General features: G+C 35.4%; 3 protein-coding genes across 8 annotated transcripts in view; 1 reads left to right on the top strand and 2 right to left on the bottom strand.

Annotated features, from left to right (window-relative positions):
• LOC111489421 overlaps positions 1 to 4468 on the bottom strand; it is a 7095-nt gene extending 2627 nt beyond the window's left edge. For 2 of the 4 annotated variants that reach the window (XM_023137614.1, XM_023137613.1), the window contains exons 1-7: positions 4285 to 4468; positions 4088 to 4186; positions 3123 to 3207; positions 1486 to 1555; positions 1009 to 1069; positions 860 to 913; positions 113 to 269 (exon numbers count right to left, since the gene is read on the bottom strand). In XM_023137614.1, coding sequence (XP_022993382.1) covers positions 113 to 269; positions 860 to 913; positions 1009 to 1069; positions 1486 to 1555; positions 3123 to 3207; positions 4088 to 4186; positions 4285 to 4374 — 616 coding nt within the window. In that variant the 5' untranslated portion in view covers positions 4375 to 4468. Of the gene's footprint in view, positions 1 to 112; positions 270 to 859; positions 914 to 1008; positions 1070 to 1485; positions 1571 to 3122; positions 3210 to 4087; positions 4187 to 4284 lie in introns of those variants that run through there. The other 2 variants (XM_023137615.1, XM_023137616.1) reach the window with 2 other exon arrangements.
• A 1905-nt stretch (positions 4469 to 6373) lies between these two features.
• LOC111489336 lies at positions 6374 to 14096 on the bottom strand. Of its 3 annotated transcripts, XM_023137505.1 has the most exons (9): positions 13721 to 14095; positions 13505 to 13582; positions 11967 to 12674; positions 11678 to 11780; positions 10456 to 10556; positions 10106 to 10280; positions 7238 to 7408; positions 7042 to 7142; positions 6374 to 6937 (listed from the first exon to the last, which is right to left on the bottom strand). In XM_023137505.1, the coding sequence occupies exons 1-9, from the start codon at positions 13991 to 13993 to the stop codon at positions 6878 to 6880; spliced, it is 1770 nt and encodes a 589-aa protein (XP_022993273.1). In that variant the 5' UTR covers positions 13994 to 14095; the 3' UTR covers positions 6374 to 6877. The 3 variants fall into 3 exon arrangements, with proteins under 3 accessions (XP_022993273.1, XP_022993272.1, XP_022993274.1); XM_023137504.1 differs by having other exon boundaries at positions 6374 to 7142; positions 13721 to 14096; XM_023137506.1 differs by lacking the exon at positions 13721 to 14095 and adding an exon at positions 12879 to 12934 and having other exon boundaries at positions 6374 to 7142; positions 13505 to 13588.
• Positions 14097 to 17123: 3027 nt separating this feature from the next.
• Positions 17124 to 17531, top strand: LOC111489358. The gene has a single exon (XM_023137546.1). It carries the CDS (start codon positions 17124 to 17126, stop codon positions 17529 to 17531), a length of 408 nt encoding a protein of 135 aa, XP_022993314.1.
• Positions 17532 to 20546: the final 3015 nt, after the last annotated feature.

Genomic DNA, 20546 nt, shown 5'->3' with positions numbered 1-20546 from the left:
AAAAAAAAAAAAAAAAAAAAAAAAAAAAAAAAAAAAAAAAAAAAATGATATGAGCTCTTAAAATTTTAGTTGCCACCATATATTAACCCATTCAAATCAATAGAAATTTTACCCCTTAAAAATGGATAGACCTTAAAGCAAACTTCCCCGCTTATAAGTTGCTCTAGTTCTTCATCCTCAGAGAATAGCGTTTCACATTCTTCTAATAAATCAGATCGAGTCAAATCTGAAACAAAGGTTCCAGGAACTTTACATGCGCTAGCAATTGCCTAAGACCAGAAAATAGAAAGGCTGACTAAGATATTAATGATATTTACAAGAAACCAAACTAAACGTCAACTTTCAGAAAAATAAAAAGCCTAAAAAGTATAGTTTTCATGTTGGCATAATAAATATGCTTTCCAAGAAATCTATTTGAGAGATTGGATGCAGTATATCTGATACAGTATAGCATCAGCCGGAATTTAGAGTAATTTTAAAACTAGAGTTGCTTTAAGGCATCTTACTGACTAGGGTATTCCCAAATTTATAGGCTCAATTTATTAGAATTTCCTGTTATGGTTAGATTTAGCCATCAATTACAGCTCCTACTGCCTGACGGAACGCTTAGTGATATTAATTATCAACTTAAATATGAGGTTTATCTCCTCCTACCTCCTACCCCCTTCGAATTTCAATTCTCTCTCATTGTTTTCTACACTACCACCTCACTATGTAATCTTTTAGCTATATCTCCCAACTCAGTTTTACATCATCTAAATGTTCTTATGAAGACTATACTTCAGCTACAATAATAGAAGAATATATAAGCTGTTGAGATTCCTGATGTTAACGATACCATTTGGATCCTTGAACATACCTCAAGTAAAAGATGACTTGAGAGTATCTCCTCTTGCTCCCGAGTACGTAAACCCTAAAATAATCAAGTAATAACTAACAAAGATCAGATGATTGACCTAAAAGCCAAAGGGTTAGATGAATTAGATTCTCTTCCCTTTAAAAAATTACCTTCGACAGTGTGATTGTGGAAACCCAACGTCGGTTAGCCAATCTTGTTGACATATGCATCCTACACATAATACGAGAGAGAGAGAAGAGGCAGTGAACAAAAAACTTTAAGGTGAAATGACCTTTATATAAAAGACATACATTGAATTAGGGGAAAAAATCTACAAGCAGGTATTGCATGCCATTACGCATCATACTACATAAGAACGGAATTGTACTTCATTTATCATTTAGGCCTACTCAAACTGCAACAGCCCGTTACCTATTTCCACTAAATTCGATTTTGTGCTAGACCAGTTTTATAAAAACCAAAAATATGATTGCACTGTTGAACACCAATGCTAGACTGATTTGGAGAGAAACAGGTGATTGTAAGAGGATACTGGTAGTATGAGTTTCCTAACTTCTACCCTAATGGATGTCCTAACCACATATAGCATGAAAGCATCCAAGTCAATAGAAACTTTGACAAACTACCTGTGATCACCAAATTTTGGATGAGTGGTAGCCAAAGAACCAGTAAAACCGACACCAAGAACAGGATAACCTGTCAATCAGATCACTAGATAAAGGCAAGTTCATTGAAACACAGTGACAGAATTCCGTTAGACAAATATAGTTAGCATGAAATACTTATTGCACTCTTTTACTGTCACTCATTTAACACATTAGAACCTAAATTTTCAATTATGAAAATCCAGACTTCAAACATTTGTTGTTGCTGCAATATATCCTGGGTCCTAAAACACAATAAAAGAATTCAATTCAACAAATATTTGTGTGTAATAAATTCAACCCATAGCAACTTTACTTCATTACACGTGCCCCAATCGAAGATTGGGGCAGCGTACTTCCTTTAAATCCCAACCTCCTTTGTTTGCGCCTTTTGATATAAGTGAATATTGAAACAAAGTAAAAGGACAAAAACCTGTAGAGACGTTGATGGTCAACTTCCTATGTATCTATCGATATAGTGGTTTTATAGTGCTTCACAAAAATGAGTCAATATCTCTTTTTGGATTGAAATGAAGGATAGAATTTTCAATACCATCTAGAATGTTTTACAATCCATCTATCGAGATGGTGGTTTTGGGATAAAGGAAGAGAGCTTCAGAAAAATGCTTCAATATCTTTTTTCCGATTGAAATGAAGAACAAAAATTTTCAATAGCACCTAGAATGTTTTCCAATCCAAGCTAAACATGCTTATTACCTTCCTTGAGGTTGAAAGTTCAATCTTCTACCCCTACATTTGTTGATCCCAAAAGAAGAGGAAGAAGAAGGATGAGTAACAATCTAGACTTTTTCATTTTGATCTTGGACAGTCCAGAATTGCTACTTAAGAGTGTTTTATGTAAGAACGTTTGTAGTTGCACCACTTTCTTGATCAATGTAGAATGGGAATGTTACTAATGTACCTCTTTCATTGGGGATTTCTTATCACCCTGATCTTTTTATACACTTTTCAAGTAGAAAACTTCACTCATGGAAAAAATTGGATGTCATAGTGAGGAAAGGATTTTTTTAAAAAAGAAAAAAAAAAGAAGAAAAGAAAATGTTCATCTAACATGTGTTGACATACACAAATAAGCAAAAAGAAACTAAATTTTAATGAAAGATAAATGATAACCAGTTTAAATGTTAACAATCAAAATTTGAATTAAAAAATCAGAGTCCTGGTAAGAGAGAAAGCCAGAAATAAATTTTAATTGATCCAATAATTATCAATTATAAGATACAATATCATGTATATCTTGTGTTTTTTTCCTACGCGTATAAAAGGAGAATACTCGAGATAAATAGCAGAAACAAGTAAGCAAGTGAAATTCCAAATACTGTCAAAGCAAGTGTCCGGCAATTAAATAGCAATTATGTCCTACGCCCAAATTGATTGATGAATAGTGTACGGGTAATTGTGTTGGAATTTTGATGTATCAAGCTAAAATATTAAATGTGTATAACATAAATAGCCTTTAAAAGCATTTGATATGAAATTGGACCAAGTTTTCATCGTGTTCAAATGAACTTCCATAATTTCTATAAGAGAAGAAATAATTTATATTTTTATTGTATCAAGATACCATAGAGATGAATTTCACAACAACAGTTACAAACCTGGCCTAGATAGCTTTAGAGCACGATTATAAGCCAGCAAAGCCATTTCTTCAGCAGTTTTACGGCTACAACATTGAGAGGGAACCTGCAGCAAAGAAACAAAAGTATCAGCATTGATTTTAGCTATATTTGACACTGTTCATTGAGATTTTTCCATTATGATTTGGATGGTTATAGGTATCCTAGACAAGAACTAGAATAGCTTGAAAGTGTGCTTCGAAGAACGAGGCTGCCCAAGTTCAAAGCTGTTCCCAGATGATTATTTCAACTTACAAAAACCGTAGACAAGAACGTTAGGTACATATTGTAGATATTCATGTGATACTACAACTTGGAAAGAGGTTTTAGTTTGTAGTGAAACCATTACTCCCTTTATATATTTGCAATTTGCAAGGATGTTTTGGTAGAAAGCTTAATTTTCCGCCCTTCTATTGATAACATGCTCGAATACAGCCATAAAAAGATTAACAGTCTTTGGCAAGCATTTAAACCCTTGAATAGCCAACGCTAGCTGCTTCTACAGATTGATCTAATACATCATAATTTCTTTCCTTAAGTAAACTAATAAAAATTCATCAACTCCTTAAAATCATCAAAATTGAAAAAGAAACTATTAACCCTACTATAAGCACTAGGATCACCCTTATATTGGATGCTTCATCCATGAGCATCAAATTCGACTGCCGTTATGAACTCCGGTGCAGGTTAAATATCCAGAAAGATGTCAAGTTAAAATGAGTAAGAATGCATAATTGCAATCTTCTTTTGCAGTCGATTTCATTCAGTTTGTCCCCCGCTATGGCTAGAAATAGTAAAATAGACATTAACTACTGCACAATTCTTTCGCTATGGCTAACTTTAGCCACCAGTTCTCGCAGATGTTCCAGTCGATGAAAAATTTCATTCATCGCACAACTATGAAAGTATAAGCGTCAATAAAGAATTCTTTAGGGACAGTGCTTAACCTTGCCGAGTAACTGGATCATGGAAGGCCTAGAGTAAGGTACGACAGCTTCGAGGACTGTACCGGAAGCTCCAGGAACTGAAAGCAACCATCCTATGGCCTAATCGTTCATATATAATAATCCGAATACAAGTAAGAAGATGGTGATGAACGGAAATCAAAGCAGAAGTGTGTGAAATAAAGAATTTATGTGGAGACCTGAGAAGCGCCGCCGGAAAGGTAGAGAACAGCCTGAGTAGGACTCAAATGAATGGCATCGACGGCAGCTTTGACCAACGTATCCGTCATTGCTTCTCCTTCCACGGTCCACTCTCTTTCAGCTCTTCCTCCTCTGGAACGATGCCAAACCAGAGAATCCCCAATCTTTTTCTCTTTTTTTTTTTTTTTAATAAATTATGAATTATTAAATTATTTGTGTCCAATAAAGTTATAATTTAGATTCCATGATTTATGAATTAAAATTCTTCGTAGTTTCTTATATAAATTCAGGATTATTTTGTTATTTTTAGAAGAAATAAACATGTTTATGAATTGCTATTGAATTTGTATTTGAAATTTATTTGGAATATGGTCGACTTGTAATTGAATCGTTAAGCTCGATATTTCAATAATGTAGTATGAATTTCAAAAGGATGAGTTTCATTTAGCGCGAGGTTAGGAAAATTGGCCACAATCTAAGTGGTACCACACACCCCAGTGGTACCATCCACCCTACCCTACCTGCACCTCTCTGGTCCGATCGTTTAGCGACTCTTTCTAAGAGACAGGGATGTAAATAGAAAACATTGAAATTTCACGAAGATGAATTTCATTTATTATTAAATAGTTATAAATGGTATGTAAAGAATAATTTAGAGTTATAGTATTTTATTAATGTAGAATACTTACAAATTTTCAGATTTTTTTTTTATATAATTCAGTTTTTAGTTCAACTATTAGAGTGCAACTAACATGCAAACCTTCAACCTTTGAAGATGATAATGAATGTCTAGACATTAAGTTGCTACATTTTGGGCATCGAACATTTTGTCATCTCATAAAAGAACATCTAATAATGACTGAGTTAATGAGTCACCTTTAAGCGATAGCTTATTCAGTCGACATAGAAACTTGAACCAACATGTTTTGTTCCACTTTGAAGCATGTGATTGACATCGGTGCTGCTACAACGGCCATCAACAACAACAAGTGACTTTAGGTGATTCGAGAATAGATGTATCTTTATCTTTGAATTTTGAGTCAAAAGATTTCGATATCATCCATTTAATCTTAGGTGGAGCATAATCAACAAACATAAACTCATGTACCCCTCCAAAAATATTGAATTTTTTAAATAAGATGGTCAAACAAACCCATTTTAATTTCTATAAATCCAATAAAAATTTGATCGCCTATTTGATAACTTGAAATCAGTTCCGAACATATCCATCTAAGAAGAACAATGCCTAGAAGCCACATTCAGCCAAAAAGTTACCTATTTTCACTTGGTATAAATCGGCCAAAAAGAATATCAGAATCATATGTTCCACACCACACTAAGAACACTAAAACAGGTTATAGCTAGGTTAGCTCTGCTGCTAAGCAAGATTGGTGATCCATCATCACCCGCCTGAACTCTTTTTACTCACGTTGCCACACAATCTAATGACCGATATGCAAACCAAGAAGCATGGTTATAAAAACAGAAATTGCTATCTAGTTCAAGCTATCACTGAGCGATGTGTCACGGTCATGCTCGTCCAAAGCGTGTTGCTCATGGCCGCATGCCCATGACAAGCCAGACCCTTGTCATGTCTTTCATTCTAGTGTTTTTACTTTTGTAGTTCTAGGGCATATGGCGCCTCAAAAATATCATGTCTAGGCCTGCCAGACATGAAATGCCTCCGAATGTATTATAGGGGGATATGACTAGTTGTCAACTTCTACCTACCCAAGGTTATATATGCTAAGCCGTTGTTATCTCTCTCTTGCTTGCTTATATAACGTCTCTTTCAAAAATCTTTCTTTCTAAAATCTCTCTCCACCCTCGTTTCTAAAACCTTCTTTTAAAACCGAGGCTAGAGGCTCGATCATACGTCGCTTGGCCGTAGACGACGCAAGAACAAATTGGCTTAGCTCACTTGTCGTTGGAAAGTGAGTGCCACATAATCGCTAGTCCACTGCCTTCAAAAGTGCGATTGTGTCACGATGCACTCCTTAGCTAAGAACTGCCAACAACGAGCACTTAACCCAGACATTAAAACAAAATCAGAGATAGGAACTTACAAATTTCTTGTGAGCTCTATAAGTTCTTTAAGCAATAAATGATATAATACATTAAGTAAAAGAATAATATGGTTCTCTATTCAGTCTTTACAGCATACTAGATGTGTTGCACTTGCTTGATAAAATAAATATATTTTCAGTTGTCTTTAAATATCCTGGTTTCAAATCTCTATATGTACATAACTATAAACATTCATGCTCTATACTACGTGTTATCTTGTGTGATCCGGAACTGGTACATTAGGATTACCTTGACCGAAAACAGAACAAGGAGGAGACCTGGATTCAGCCTCGGTCAATGAACCTTGCATGAAAAAAGAGTCCTCAAAATCTTCGAAACCCTCTTTGCACATAATCCTCAATCCAGCACCAAGATTTACGCAGAATCTTCAACATCCATTCTGCAAGAAAATTTATGATCTCCAGACATGCAGGAACGGTAACCAGCATCGGCTCGAAACCGGGATAAGGACGTGTTACATTTGATCAAATCAAGCAAGAAGAAAATTTATTGATGAGTGGATAATCAAATTGCATCATGCTGGCTAAAAAATTCGATGATACATGGGTACACCTGTTCGGCTGCCTGCATATTTTGGGGGAAGTGAATAATGGCAACATCAAATAGAAAACTTGAATCGACAGCAAAGTCCATGAGGGTGAATAAAAGAAAGGGAAAGAAAATAATACCAGCCGGCCCCCAACTAAATCATAATGAGCATAATGTGGACCTCCTGGTTCTCCAAAACACTTATAGGTAACCAGGTGCTCAGGAATAAGTTTTGCAGTTGCTGCGTCATTGGAATCACCATAAGCAAGATGGAAGAGATCTTATAATTATGAAGATAAGAAAATTATATTGCACATCAGTGCTCAATGAATGTACCTTCTACAGCTACAGGTGGACAAATTAGATCCTGATCTCCAGCCAGCGCTAAGACTGGTATGTTACATTTATGTATATGGTCCTTGTAAAAAAAGGTATTACTTCTGTCTCGTAAACCATCCTCTCGAAAAGCAGTAGTAAGTTGTATGATGAGTTTAGCGGGAATGGTACCTGCATTCATAGATGAACTTGACTTGGTAGTTATATTATGAGCACGAGAAAACAACAATAGTAGATAGATGGAGTTTTTGGCCAGATTTGGTTCTCCAGTGAACTAAAGTTTCAACAACTGAAATGAAAATCAGGCATATTTTCCCAACATTTTTTTAACATTACTTAAACTTGCAGTGAGAATATAGAAATTTCTTGGTGTCAAACAGACTTCAAAAATACTTCGAACAGGCCAAGGAGCTGCCATGGTTTTTACAATAATAAATCCTTAATAATTGACTTGCGTTATAATAACCCATGTTCAATCCTTATGCAAGTATCAGCAAGACTCTTAGAACAACTAGATGTTTCCGTTTCTGCCCTCTTTATGCATAAAAAACTGATTTCCAAACACGTTTGCTTTTTGAAAAAAAAAAAAAAGAAAGAAAGAAAGAAACAGCCATTTCCATACACGTTAACTCGAGAATAAAACTTCATCAAAATGAACTTAAGGATTATTTTACCCAAAAAAAAGAACCTTATAAATGATCCAAGAACTATATTATCAATATTACCTCGGTCCTTATCCAATTTCCTCACTTCCGACATCCCACCAACAATAGTTGTATAAAAATAAAATTTACTTCCAAATCTATTTCATAGATGCTCCTCTTTGTGTGTTCTGTTCATCAATGTGTGTGCTTTGTCCCGGAATGAATAGGAATTGGAGCATTCAGGATTTGCTGGGAAAAGGTATACGACTGGAAGCACGGGGATATAATTTGAGGACAAATCTTACTTATAGAGAGGTGGAACAGGGGTTTCTCAGGCTTTGCTGGGATGAGGTCTTCAACTAGAACCATGTTCAGGCTTTGCTGGGATGAGGTCTAAGACTGGAAGCATGGAGATATAATTTGGGGAGAAATCTTATCGATGGAGTGGTGGAACAGTAAAAAAAATTCCCAAATAAGATTTAGATTATTCCTGTGGGAAATCTTACAGAGTAGCATCAACATCCATGATGTCGACGAGAAAAGAAGTCCCTTTGCAGCTCTATTATCTGGTATGCTCTACTTCTGTAAAAAGGATGCTTAGACTTGGGACCATCTCTAATTAACCACTGCACTTTTGCATCTCACCTCTAGAATTGCCTTCTGGCATTACTCGATTGGCTGCCAGCCCAAACAGGACTATATGTGAGAAGCCTACTCTCCATATACCTTGAAGGCCATCTGTTTTTGATCGAGAAGGAAATCTTCAGCTTAACTTAATCTCGGTAGGGTTCCAGTTGGGTATTCTACGGCTTGATAGGAATGACAGTCTTCAACAGGAAAACAAAATCCGATTGGAAATTCTTCAGTCACCTAATTTTTAGTCTATTTTGGAGTCAATTTTTTTATTGTTCTTTTTTCTTTCTTTCTTTCTTCTTTTTTTATTTTTATTTTTTGATAACTAGGAGTTGAAGCTTTGCTCCCCTATACTCAGGGGCACCCAACTTGTCCCAAGGCCACACCCGGGTACATCAAGGGTTTTTGCTAACTGGAACCCCTTTTTAACTACCTTGGCATATGGGCTCTTTGGGCTATCCTCCCTATCTTGTAATTCCATTCTATCAATGCACCAAAATTGGTTTATCTTCTTGTTCCACAATTGGTGGTCATTTCATTCATCAACCATGATCATTCATCAATGATATATCTTTGATGAAACTGGTTTGCCATTAAAAAAAAAAAAAAGTTAATACTCCCTATACGAACATGTGGCTCAAGGAAACATTTTTCTTTTGATAACCATAAGTTTCATTGAAAAAGAAAAAGAAGAAGAAAGACTACAAGGGCATACAAAGATCCTACAATAAAGCACACCACCATCAGAACCAACCCTTTTCATGAAAAGGCAAATGAAGAAAATCTCACTGATCATATCCCTAATATCCCTCTAACTAGGAATCAGAATCATGAAAAATAGACTATTTGGTCGTTGAGGTTTCAAAATCGATTTTCTATAAAAATTTCACTTATGCTCTATGAGATGGTTTTGGTTTCTATTAGGTTGTAGTCTCTGAAATTTGAAAAATAGTTCTAATTAGTCCTCTAATTTAATTAAACTGATTGATATCTGACCTAACGGAAATATAGGAAATATAATTTGATTATTAAGTTGTGGATTCAATTAAGTTAATAAGGCAGTTTTAATTGTAGTGGCAAATTGCACATATATTGCTCTCTCTTTCCTCCATCTCCCTCTCCCTTCTCTGACTTCTCTCATCCTTCTCCTCTCCTCCTCCTCCAATGGACTCTGATGTGGAAGCTAAGCTCAACTTAATGTAATTAGCAACTTAATATCCCCACCATCTTTTTATTAGATCAACTAAGCTCAAGAACTATTTGGAACTATCTATCCTTTTTCCTTTTTAGCAAATAATACACCTTGTCAATTCAATATATCAAGGTGAATCTCTTTACTAGTTTTTTTTTTTTTTCTTCCTTTAAAGAAACCATAAGTGAAAGGCCTCCTTGCTTCCACTTGATAGACCAGTTGCAAGGGATAAGTTGTAAGCAATACCACACAACAAAAGCATGCATTAAAGCATTCATGCTACAAGAAGATAAATTAAGAAACTTCATGCATGTGATATCATCATAGACGTGGCTGATTCTTTTAAATAAAAGCTAATGGAATCTCACTAAGGAGAACAATTTAAGAAGGATCACTTACAGAAGTTGTTCAAGACGAGTTTTTTTAACATTTCAGGATGCATCATATCTTCTGCCGAGATAAGATTATTTAACCAAGACAAGGCATAAGGAGGACACGATGAAAGAGGATATGAAGCTGATAGTAGAGCTCCTAATGGAACAACTGGAACATTAAGAGCCTGTGCAGGATCTGCCTGTAACCCAAATACAGAAATATTAATGCATAATCAAGAAATTCATGGATTGTTGAAGTGTTGAATTAACAAAAAGAAAGACTCAATCAAAGATATTTGCTAACATTAAAAATTTATGGGTCAAAAGACGTTTGCTAGTTACTCAGTTGAAAACATTTTAGCTCTCTTCACTCACAAGGGGCAATAGCAATTTCAGGGCTGAATTTGAAGAAGTATAGTCAAGGGATGACGCCATAGTAACAATAGCAGCCAATCTGGGGTCTCGTCCTTCAAAACCTTATAAAAGAACATATAAATGTATAAGAAATTACTCATTCCAGATAACAGAAAGAAAAAAAGAAAGTAGGGTAGCAATGCACAGTAAATGAAAATTTCTACCCAACATAAGTAAATTACATATTAAAGATCTTTTCTTTCTTTTTTTTTCTACAACAAAAAAGTGGGATTTCATTGATGAATGAAATTACACATATTAAAGATTGTTAAGGGATAGGAACAACCTAGCAAATGCTAAAATTGAAGAACACCAATGATAATAAAATCACACATCTTACAACAGGTAAAATATCAAAACTTAGCTTAACTGACCGCTAAAACTTAAGATAAACAGCTAGTAAGTTTAATAATTTCACAAATAAACACCACAAAATACTTCAATCATATCAAATGAGGCATAAGAGAAGCAGTCATCCTGTGCTCATCAAAAATGTAATGCAAACAACACTCAAAAGAGTTAATAGTTTAGAAAAGAATTTGATAAAAGAACGAAGCTCTAGACTAAAGATTTTTAATGGATCAAAATATTCATCACAAAAGGGGATATAATAATGTCATTAAGACCTTTCCTTCCCATTCCTTTGTTTTCTTTGAAGAAGGTCCCGTTTTACTTTTCTTCTGCAACCATGAAAATGGACAAACAGTTATACCAATTCTTATTAATCGTTCCATCTACCAAATGATTAATGGCACTTCCATTGTCTGCTTGAACCTTAACATCTAATCTGTATTTCATATGCTAGCATCTTTAGTATGTTGAGATAGTGTTTATAAATGATCTTGGCCAACAATTATAGTCTTGCTTTACATGCAGGTAGGCTAATATGAAGGATAACCAACTAAAAAGGGCTGAATACCAAAGAGATAATGTTCATAGTAGTAATTTATAAAGCACATCGAAGGATAACCAACTAAAAAGGGCTGAATACCAAAGAGAGTTTAGAGTACATGAAGGCATGCGTGTTAGAGAGAGAGAGAAAGGGGAGGGAGCGAGGTAAGGGTGCAACATTTCCATAAAATAAAAGATAAAGCACAATAACTTTTGAGGGTAAAACAAAGTATTCATAAATATAGAATTTAGTCACAGAAACATAAAATGCACGAAAAAGTACAAGACTTACCATAACGAGAAAGTTTTGCATAAAGCAAGATACCACCCATTGAGTGCCCAATAGCAAGCAATTTACCATCCTTTGGCTTGCATATAGCTCTGATATAATCAATCTGCAAATGGAAGTCAACAAATTTTAAATCTCAGTGACCATAAAGCAACTTCACATTTAAATTTATTTAAAATCTAACATGATATCGGTGAGATCTAAAAAGTTCAAGTTCATTTCAGAAACTAGCCACAATTAGTGACAGAATGGCTACAAATGACCATTTCAACAAGATAAAATGTCACCTCACCGCAGTAGGTATATCCTCCAGCAGGTGATGATCAAAGTCCCAGTCATACTTTACAATTAAATCAAGTTGTTTCTGAAAATCTTCAATCGTTGAAGAAAACCGATCTTGCAAATTGAACAATGGAGGTGAAACAGATCGTTGACCGTCTTCAATAATCTCTACAAGCCTTTGACTCAAATCCCTGATCTGGCTACCAATGACTGAGGTCTGTCCTGTTTCCAACAAATTCGAAAGCCCTCCCCTCACCTCATTAAAACGTTCAGATAATTGTGAATTAACTAAAAGTTTTGAAATTTGATCAAATAGTTTAGCAGACATAATCCTTGATTGACCTTCACTTAGAAAGCCAGATAACCGTTCTGACAGACGCATAAAAGTTTCTGTTAACTCTGAAACCAAACTCGACTCATCCCAAATTGTTGTTATTCCTATGAAATCTTCTTCTTCAACAATAGAAAAGTCTGATTCTTTCCCATTGATGCCACTTTCTGATTTTGCAAGTTCATTAAAATCTTTTGTGGACTCTACTGCCACATCTAAAGTTCCATTAATTTTTCTCTCAGAGACTGCTTCCATTTTCTCAGATTTAACTTTGGCTGAATGTTCAATTTCTTTCAAATTTGGTTCCTGCAAGCTCAATCCTGCGCCTCGAACTTCGAGAATCCATGTATCATACCCCTGGCCAGACATGTACCGTGCAAAAGAACACTGCCAATATGAAAACAGTACATGAAAGAAAGGATCCTATGTCAATCCAACAAGGCTGAAAAAATCATTGTTGTCATCTTTGAAAACATTAGCGCAGACAATCTGATGAGTCAAGAAAAACATGACTTTGCAACTTTTCATAGCACGAGAATATGACCAGTATGCACAAAGAAAGAAAATAGACAACAGAGGAGAAGAGAGAACCTGGCATTAAACGCAAATGCCTGATACAAAACCAGGGAACAAAGTTTCAAAGTTGTCTGAAAAAACATGTAAAAGTAGATAGTGAAATTGACAGTGATGTTCAATCTACAGGAAGCTTTGGCTTACAAGGAGAAAAGAAAAATTTGTTGACAATAAAAAACCCAATCGAAGTACAGTGAGTTTCAAAATTTAGAATTTCATTACCTAGCACTTTCTGGTCGTGTTTTTTTTTTTATAATTATCCAACCTAAGATCCTTATTTTAAAATGGATTTGTCTGCAACAACATCATACATTACTAACTATGCTACTACACTTTAGCTAAACAAATTTTGCGACAGATGGAAGTGTTTGATACGTTTGCTTTCCGTTAAAGAAGCAAGCAGCAAGAGAAGGGCATCAACCACTAAGTAGAGTGAGAAATATAATTCCGCAAGGAACCAAATAAATTTAAAGCTCTAAAAATCTTCTTGGCTTGGATATTATATCAATTCGCAGGAGAATGTATTAATATAGTAATCTACATTAATGGCATAGCAACCATAGAGCATTTACAAATCAGAAAAGACCATAAAAACCAAAACCACTTATGAATACAGCTACAATTCTTAGCACAAGAAAATTTACCTCAGGAGCGAGATCATAACCAATGGCATTAGTCCCGACTCCGGATAATAACAACATTGGATGATTCCTCGGAGGCGCCTGTTCAATCGCGCATCACACAGAAAACAATTCAAACCTAAGCGCCTACTTACTCACATAGTAAATCAAAATCCACAAATAAAAAACCGCAAGTTCTCATCTCAAATCTCGAAGAGTTCGAAAGGAATTAGAAACGACCTGAGGGGAGGGATGGTAGCGCCAGAGTGCAAGCCTCCAGTCGGAATTCGGAACAGAGACATAATGAAGTTCATCAGCCGTACAAATCGACGGCTTATCAGGAACTCTCACAGCAGCAGCACCAGTGGAGAATGCTCTCAACTTGAAGGACGGGAAGGGAAGTTTACCTGGAACAGCGGCAGTTCGCCGGAACTTGAGATTGGAGGAGAAGGAGCTGAACGTGGAGGATGCGATGTGATAAGCAGAGAGAAGATCGGATTGTACCGTCGCCATCGCCGGAGACGGTTGCGCGAGGGATGCGGAGCGACGTCACCGACCAATGCGCTATTTTATATTTGTCTTGTAGAGTAAAAGAACAATAAAATGAAAGACGAGTCTGTGTTTTCCTCACTCTATTTTATTTATTCTTTTTTTTTTTTTTTAATTTTTATGGCCAAAAAGAGATAGAGACTTTAGATGGCCGCCTTTTCACGTTAAGAATCAAGTTGACGTGGACTTCACTTATATGTACACGTGGCCTCCCAGCAGCCAACACGGAATACTATCGTTCTAATCCATTTTAACTCGGTAGAAGGAAGATTAAAAAAACAAAGTAATCTTATTAACTTACTTCCCCACAGTAAATTAAATTTACCGAGTCCCTATGGTAGAAAAGGTTATTTATTATTTTATACCGTCTATAAACCCAAATAATTGCAAGATTAAACAAAATTAAATTATTTTCCATAGTTCTCGTACGTATCTAGAAATATAATTTGTAGTCTCGTAGTGTTACTTTTTTAGTGATACAGGTTGGATTTGAAATTTTTTTGAACAAACCCAAAATCTCGTGTTGGTTGGATTGGTGATTCGAACAACCCGAATAGATAGAATTCACAACCCGAACCTAAGTATCTACCGTAAATGTTACATTAATAACTAAAACCTCCTCAATCTTAAATATCAAACATTCATAGGTCACGATGTATCACTAACACCAGTTACAAAGATCAAATATTCTTTTAATATTCATAATAATCTTAAAAATAGGATAAGATTGGGTTGATCAAGTTGACCCAACCAAAAAAATGTCAACTTTCAAATTAACTCAAATTCTTCATTTTTCAAAAATGCAACCCAACCCAGACAGAAATTAATCTAACTCAACTCAACTTTTAGAGTTTGGATTATGTAGTTAAGATTGGTCGGGTTCTCAAGTCATATGAGTAGCAATGGTGGAAGATTACCTATAGTTGAAGCATGTAATACTCTAGCCACGTGATCGTGTCAATAGTGATTTTTTCAATGAGTTGTGACCGCATTGCTCTCATGACCAAAACCTCTTATCTCTTTTTTTATTATTTCTTTTGGCTCCATTTTTCTTGAACACATGGGTTATGATTAACATTTTGAGTTATTTTGAAAGTTTAAATATCAAAATAAAATATTGATATAGGTCGTTTAGTAACTGATATTAATCGTGAGTGAGTTATGAACTGACTATAAGAATTTATCATTTGTTTTGCATGAGTGAGAAATGTCTTTTATAATCTTGTCAAACGGAATTCATAAAAATGTCTGGCTACAAAGTCGAAATTCAACTTTTCTCTGTGTTGAATCGAGTTCTGAGGGTTGTTCTATTGAAACCCGAACTAGATGTAAATTAAGGCGAGAAACTTCATAAATGTGTCAAATAGTAAAGGACTTAGAGTTATTCAACTCGTAATAGGAGGTTGATTTTGTTAAGAAGGAATAACGAGCTATCATCAAAGAAAAGTAGCTTATTGAAACTTTTAAACAAGTTTAAACTTGTTATGTATATATACGAGAGCATGCAAACTATGTGATTAGGAGCTTAATTTGACATGTTAGAAATTCACAGCTAAATATGGTATGAGACGTGAATGAGTATTCTTAGTCTACTAATCTCCGTGGAACCCTTGATCGTGTGTTGTGTGCTAGGTTAGAAAGAATGAGTATTTTTAATCGTTAGGTCGTGTGCTATTTCAGGTTGTCAGAGAGTTTAGTAGATATGCTGTATTTGATCGAACGAGTCTTACATACGAGTCTAAAATTTATAGTAAGCATAAACAGAACTAACAAATAAAATTTATGGTTATCCAAATGACCTTATTATCGACGGGAAGGTTCTAGTAGATGAGACGACCTATAAACAATATGTTACAAATAAATTTTAAATATGAATAAATAAATGTATTTTAAGTGTTTAAAATAAATGAATTAAAATTAATATTTAGTGTATGATTGTATTCATAAGGGTTATTTGGATAAAAAAAAAAAAAATTTACAACCGAATAGCAATTTATTAAATGAATCAATATGGCTAAATTGTGTGGAATATTTTGTATTGGAAAATTAATAAATAAATAAATAAATAAATCAGATTCAAATTCAAAGGTCCAAAAATATTAATAGAAAATAAAATATTAATAAAATGGTATCATAGTATACTTTGACCCGATGTCCTTTTTTTTTTAATTGAATAAATAAATACAAAAAAATAGTTTTGGAACTCTTAATTTATTTGAAAACTTAATGGGTCGTGTCAAATTTTTAGTATGAATTATTCAAAGATAAGATATAATAATAATAATAATAATAAATAGAAAACAAGAATATTTCAAATTGAAAATTCATTAAATACATATTTTGATTTTTTAAATTCTTTTTATTAAAATTTGTTAGTATATGTAACAAAAATGGTAAAACTATTAAGCCTAGCAAAATAATAATAATAAATAAATAACTATAGCACTAAATATTATTACATATTTGCTCTAAATTTGAGATTACGTATCGTTTTTTTAAGTTCTTCGAATTCATACAGTATTTGTAACAAATGGTAAACTTATTTGATTCTAAGCCTAGTCAATAAAGTATTTATTGTCGAAAATCAGATAATCTGAAGTAAATGATCTAAGTAAATATATACGGTTGATTGACAGATTAATATATTTAACCATTACTAGGTTTGACATAGTGTATTCAATTCGTATGCTTAGTCAATTTATGCATGAACCAAGAAAACGACATTCGGAGGCAGTCTTTCGAGTTCTGAGATACATCAAAGATACTACTGATCAAGAACTTCTACTACCATCGAAAAATAACTGAAAATTAAACATATTGTAATTTAGTCACGGGTGGTTGCCAAACTTGGAGACGGTCTATTTCTGGGTCTTATTAGCAATATTGTTAAAATCCAAATGGAAGTAAAATTTTAATAATTGATTCATCATTATAAATTGAATTGGAATGAAGGTTTGTCACTCCACCATTTACAATTATTTGACCAAGTCCCCCAAACACATCCCACCATAAACTCCACCATTTTTTTAAAGCTTTGAAGTTTAGCCACCACTATATAAACTCTCTCCTTCCCTCTCTCAAACCCACTCCCAAAATGGATATTATAGCAACCCCATCAGCTCTAAGCTTGAAGAGGCTATGGAGAAGAAGAAGATACCAAAGACTAGGAAGCGGCACGGGCGCTGCAAGATCAAGGAGCTTCCGCCTCGGGCGGCTATGGAGGATAAGACGACGAGCTCCAAAACTACGGTTGAAAATGGTATCACCGTTCAAAGCTCTAGCGAGATTCCACGATGCGTATGTGAAGATGATGATGAGGGTCGCGAACAGTGTGGGGAGTATGTATGCCATTGGAGGCTATGGAAATGGGAAGAGGATACCAAAACCTAGTAATCAAGTGTCTTTGGTTTCTTGTGGTGGGGAACAAGTTGACACCAAGTTGGTCTTGGAAATGTATAACAAACTTGCTGCTTCCAAGAACTTGAGTGTAGCTGCTTGTTGAAACTCGTTTTGAGAAAGAACAAGACAAGGATGTGATTCAAACTTATGTTGTATCGTTTTTGATTGCAATAAGGATGTTTTTTTTATTGTGTGTTTCTAACATTCCTACAAGGGGAAGGGATTTGTATAAAGCTCTTGATCTTACTTAAAAGACACATCAAGTTCTCTATGGGAATGAAATGCAAGTCAAGTTCAAGCTTATGTTGCCTCTTTTTATTTTATCCTTCTACTTTAATTTTTACTAACTTATTAATTTTTAATCTTGAAACTGAACTTGAATTACCGAACAAACTCCCTCGGAGGTGGGGGAAGGACTTCATGGCGGGGACTTCACACCTAGAACCATCTAAGTCACAATCAAGACCCTCCGTCTTGCTTCATATGCAAGGGGCCCATCAAGTATCTGAATGCCTGTAGAAGACGGCACTATAGACCTTCCAAGCAAAACTCGGAGTGAATTCAGAAGTTGAGTTTGGACAGTAGAAATAGATATATTGTTAGTGGAACATGGTCTGCTCTCCAAAAGAGAGTAGAAGAGACAAAAGAGTCAACGAAACATGATCTTATGTATGTCAAGGCCTGAGTTAATCACATGGTCTTATGGAACATGGTTTTTGTGATAGTTAAGATGAACGACTTCGACATCGTGTTAGGGATAAGCTTCTTATTATAACACAAAGTCATTTTCATCCTCCTAACAAAATACTCGATAGTAACAGAATCCAACCTGACAATCCTTCAAACAAACACCCAATCGTCTTCTAATACATTTGAGAGATGAGTATATTCTCATAATCGTTGGTTCCCTTCATTTTCAAAAGCTCTAAGAGGTTCATGTTCACCGTCAAAAAAATCGATAGCAACATTCTCCAAATTGGTTGAATCGGGTAAAGTAGTCTCTCTTGTTATCAACTGAATCTCTTTTGATGTACCACTACATTCCAATACTTCTTGGTATTCAATTTTGAAAGCAGTCAAATCTAGCAGCTGAGCTACATCAAGAAGATTATCTGGGAGTTGAGTTTCATCAAATACGTTAGAAAAAGCTACCTCCCGGGTCGTTTTGGAGACATTAGGAAAGTTCAAGTCATATGTTCGAACACCCCCTCCTATGGTAGCAAACTTCCCACAATTCTCGTCAATTCTTGAATATCCAAACTTGGTAGGTTCGGAGTAATATTTAACTCTCTTCTCCCTGTTTATTCTTTCAATAATATTAGTCATGACAAAGTGGAAACGGTCACTTTTTCCCTGAATCATTGATAGAGCAATAGATGCTCCATATGAAGGGGGAGGTTAGACTTATAGGTGTGAGTGAGAGAGCGAAAAATTGGGAAAGACTCGTAACTATTGAGGAAGCTATAAGCAGGAGACTTGTAACTTAACAATTCTACTAATTCGAGACTGATCCTGTCAACCAACAATTTCATTTTCAACCATGAGTGTCTCATTCCACCAGACCAATTAAGGTTTTTGCACGATCTCAATTTTCCAAATCAACACGTTTTTTGCACCCTCTATCTCATCTTTCCAAAAACCACATCACCCTCTTCTATATTTGTGTTGTCTTCGAATGTGTTTTCTCTATAAATGAAAGACTGTATGAACACTCTTACTATATGTATGAAAAATCGTTGGGCACTTGTTACTATACAGCACACAATTATAACCATACGACGGTAAGACCACTTATTTAGTTGTTCTAAGCTATAGCTACTACGACCCTTGATGCTAGCTAAACCCCGCTCTCTGAAATTTCATTCTGCCTAAAAGTCCAACATCATTGTAATGATTCAGATTTTCCATTTTTTTCGTTAAGATTTTATTTTTATTTCTAGTCTGAGTACAAGATTTTTTATTAGGAAATTACTACAAGATGTTTTATATTCCTATATTCAACTCTCCTCCTTCTCCCTAAACTTGTTGGATTTTCGAGGGTGTCTGAGTGAGTTAGTCGGGAAAACGTGTGGCGTGTTTCGCTGGGTTTTCTTCGGTGAGTGGCCTGAGGGAGAATCGACTGAAGCTATCGGTGTTGAGTACCGTTGCGCGTTTGTCGGAATAGGTGAGGGGTGTCGTCGCATCGTCGGAATGGGGGTTGTGACGTCGCCATTGGCGGTGCAGCAACGATTAGGGTTTTCGCGAGATTTCGGGTAAGGAAGACGAAGGAAACGGGTCGGGTTCACGTTCGGCCTCTAGACCAGCCCTCAGAACGGACGCGGGCCCTGTGCGTTTTGGCCCAACACGGACGCGCGCTGCAGCCTTGGTCTCGGCTCCGCACGCGTTCTCTCGGCTCAGCTTGACGTTTATGCCCTTAGTTTTACCATCCGAGGTCAGTATGGTTCCTAAACGTTAAAGACAGATTAGGTCGGGAGTTTATTTTGATAAATAGCATGAGATTTAGCTGGTATGTTATGAAAGGTTCTAAGTTTTTATGTGGTTATCATAGGACGTATTTAAGATTAGCTCGTTGTGAGTGACTTCAACCAAGACCATCAAGATAAGTGACCTTACTGTTGGAGTTAGTTTACTACGTGTTGTATGATGTTGTATGATGGTGCGTGTCATTGTAGCCCCCCTGCATGCACCATGTTTTATTATGTGATATGACTATATGATGTATGAATTATGTGATTGTTTATGCTATGAAATGTAATGGGCTATGTTGATTGTTGACTGTTTATGTCATGTGAAGTTATGAATGATATGCTAGTAATATATGCCATGAAAATGTTGATCGATGCCATGGATACACGTAGTATTATCGAGTCATGTCATGAGATGTTTATGCAATTGGAATGTACTTTCATGTTATATAATATGACATGTAATGTATGTCAGTGAGATGCCATGTAATGTATGAAATGTATATGCGATGTTAGCACTGCTTATGTAATGTCATGTTAGATATGTTAAGGGACCTCATGCATATATGTATGTCACGTGCATCGGGATTCTTCCCCTTTATGATACGAAAGAATGAATTACGATATTTATGTTTGTCATGATATCATGCAGG

This window comes from Cucurbita maxima, unplaced genomic scaffold (assembly GCF_002738345.1).
Source record: "Cucurbita maxima cultivar Rimu unplaced genomic scaffold, Cmax_1.0 Cma_Scf00014, whole genome shotgun sequence".
NCBI lineage: Eukaryota > Viridiplantae > Streptophyta > Magnoliopsida > Cucurbitales > Cucurbitaceae > Cucurbita > Cucurbita maxima.
The sequence above is the reverse complement of the archived record's forward strand: the minus strand, read 5'-3'. Positions and strand labels throughout refer to the sequence as shown.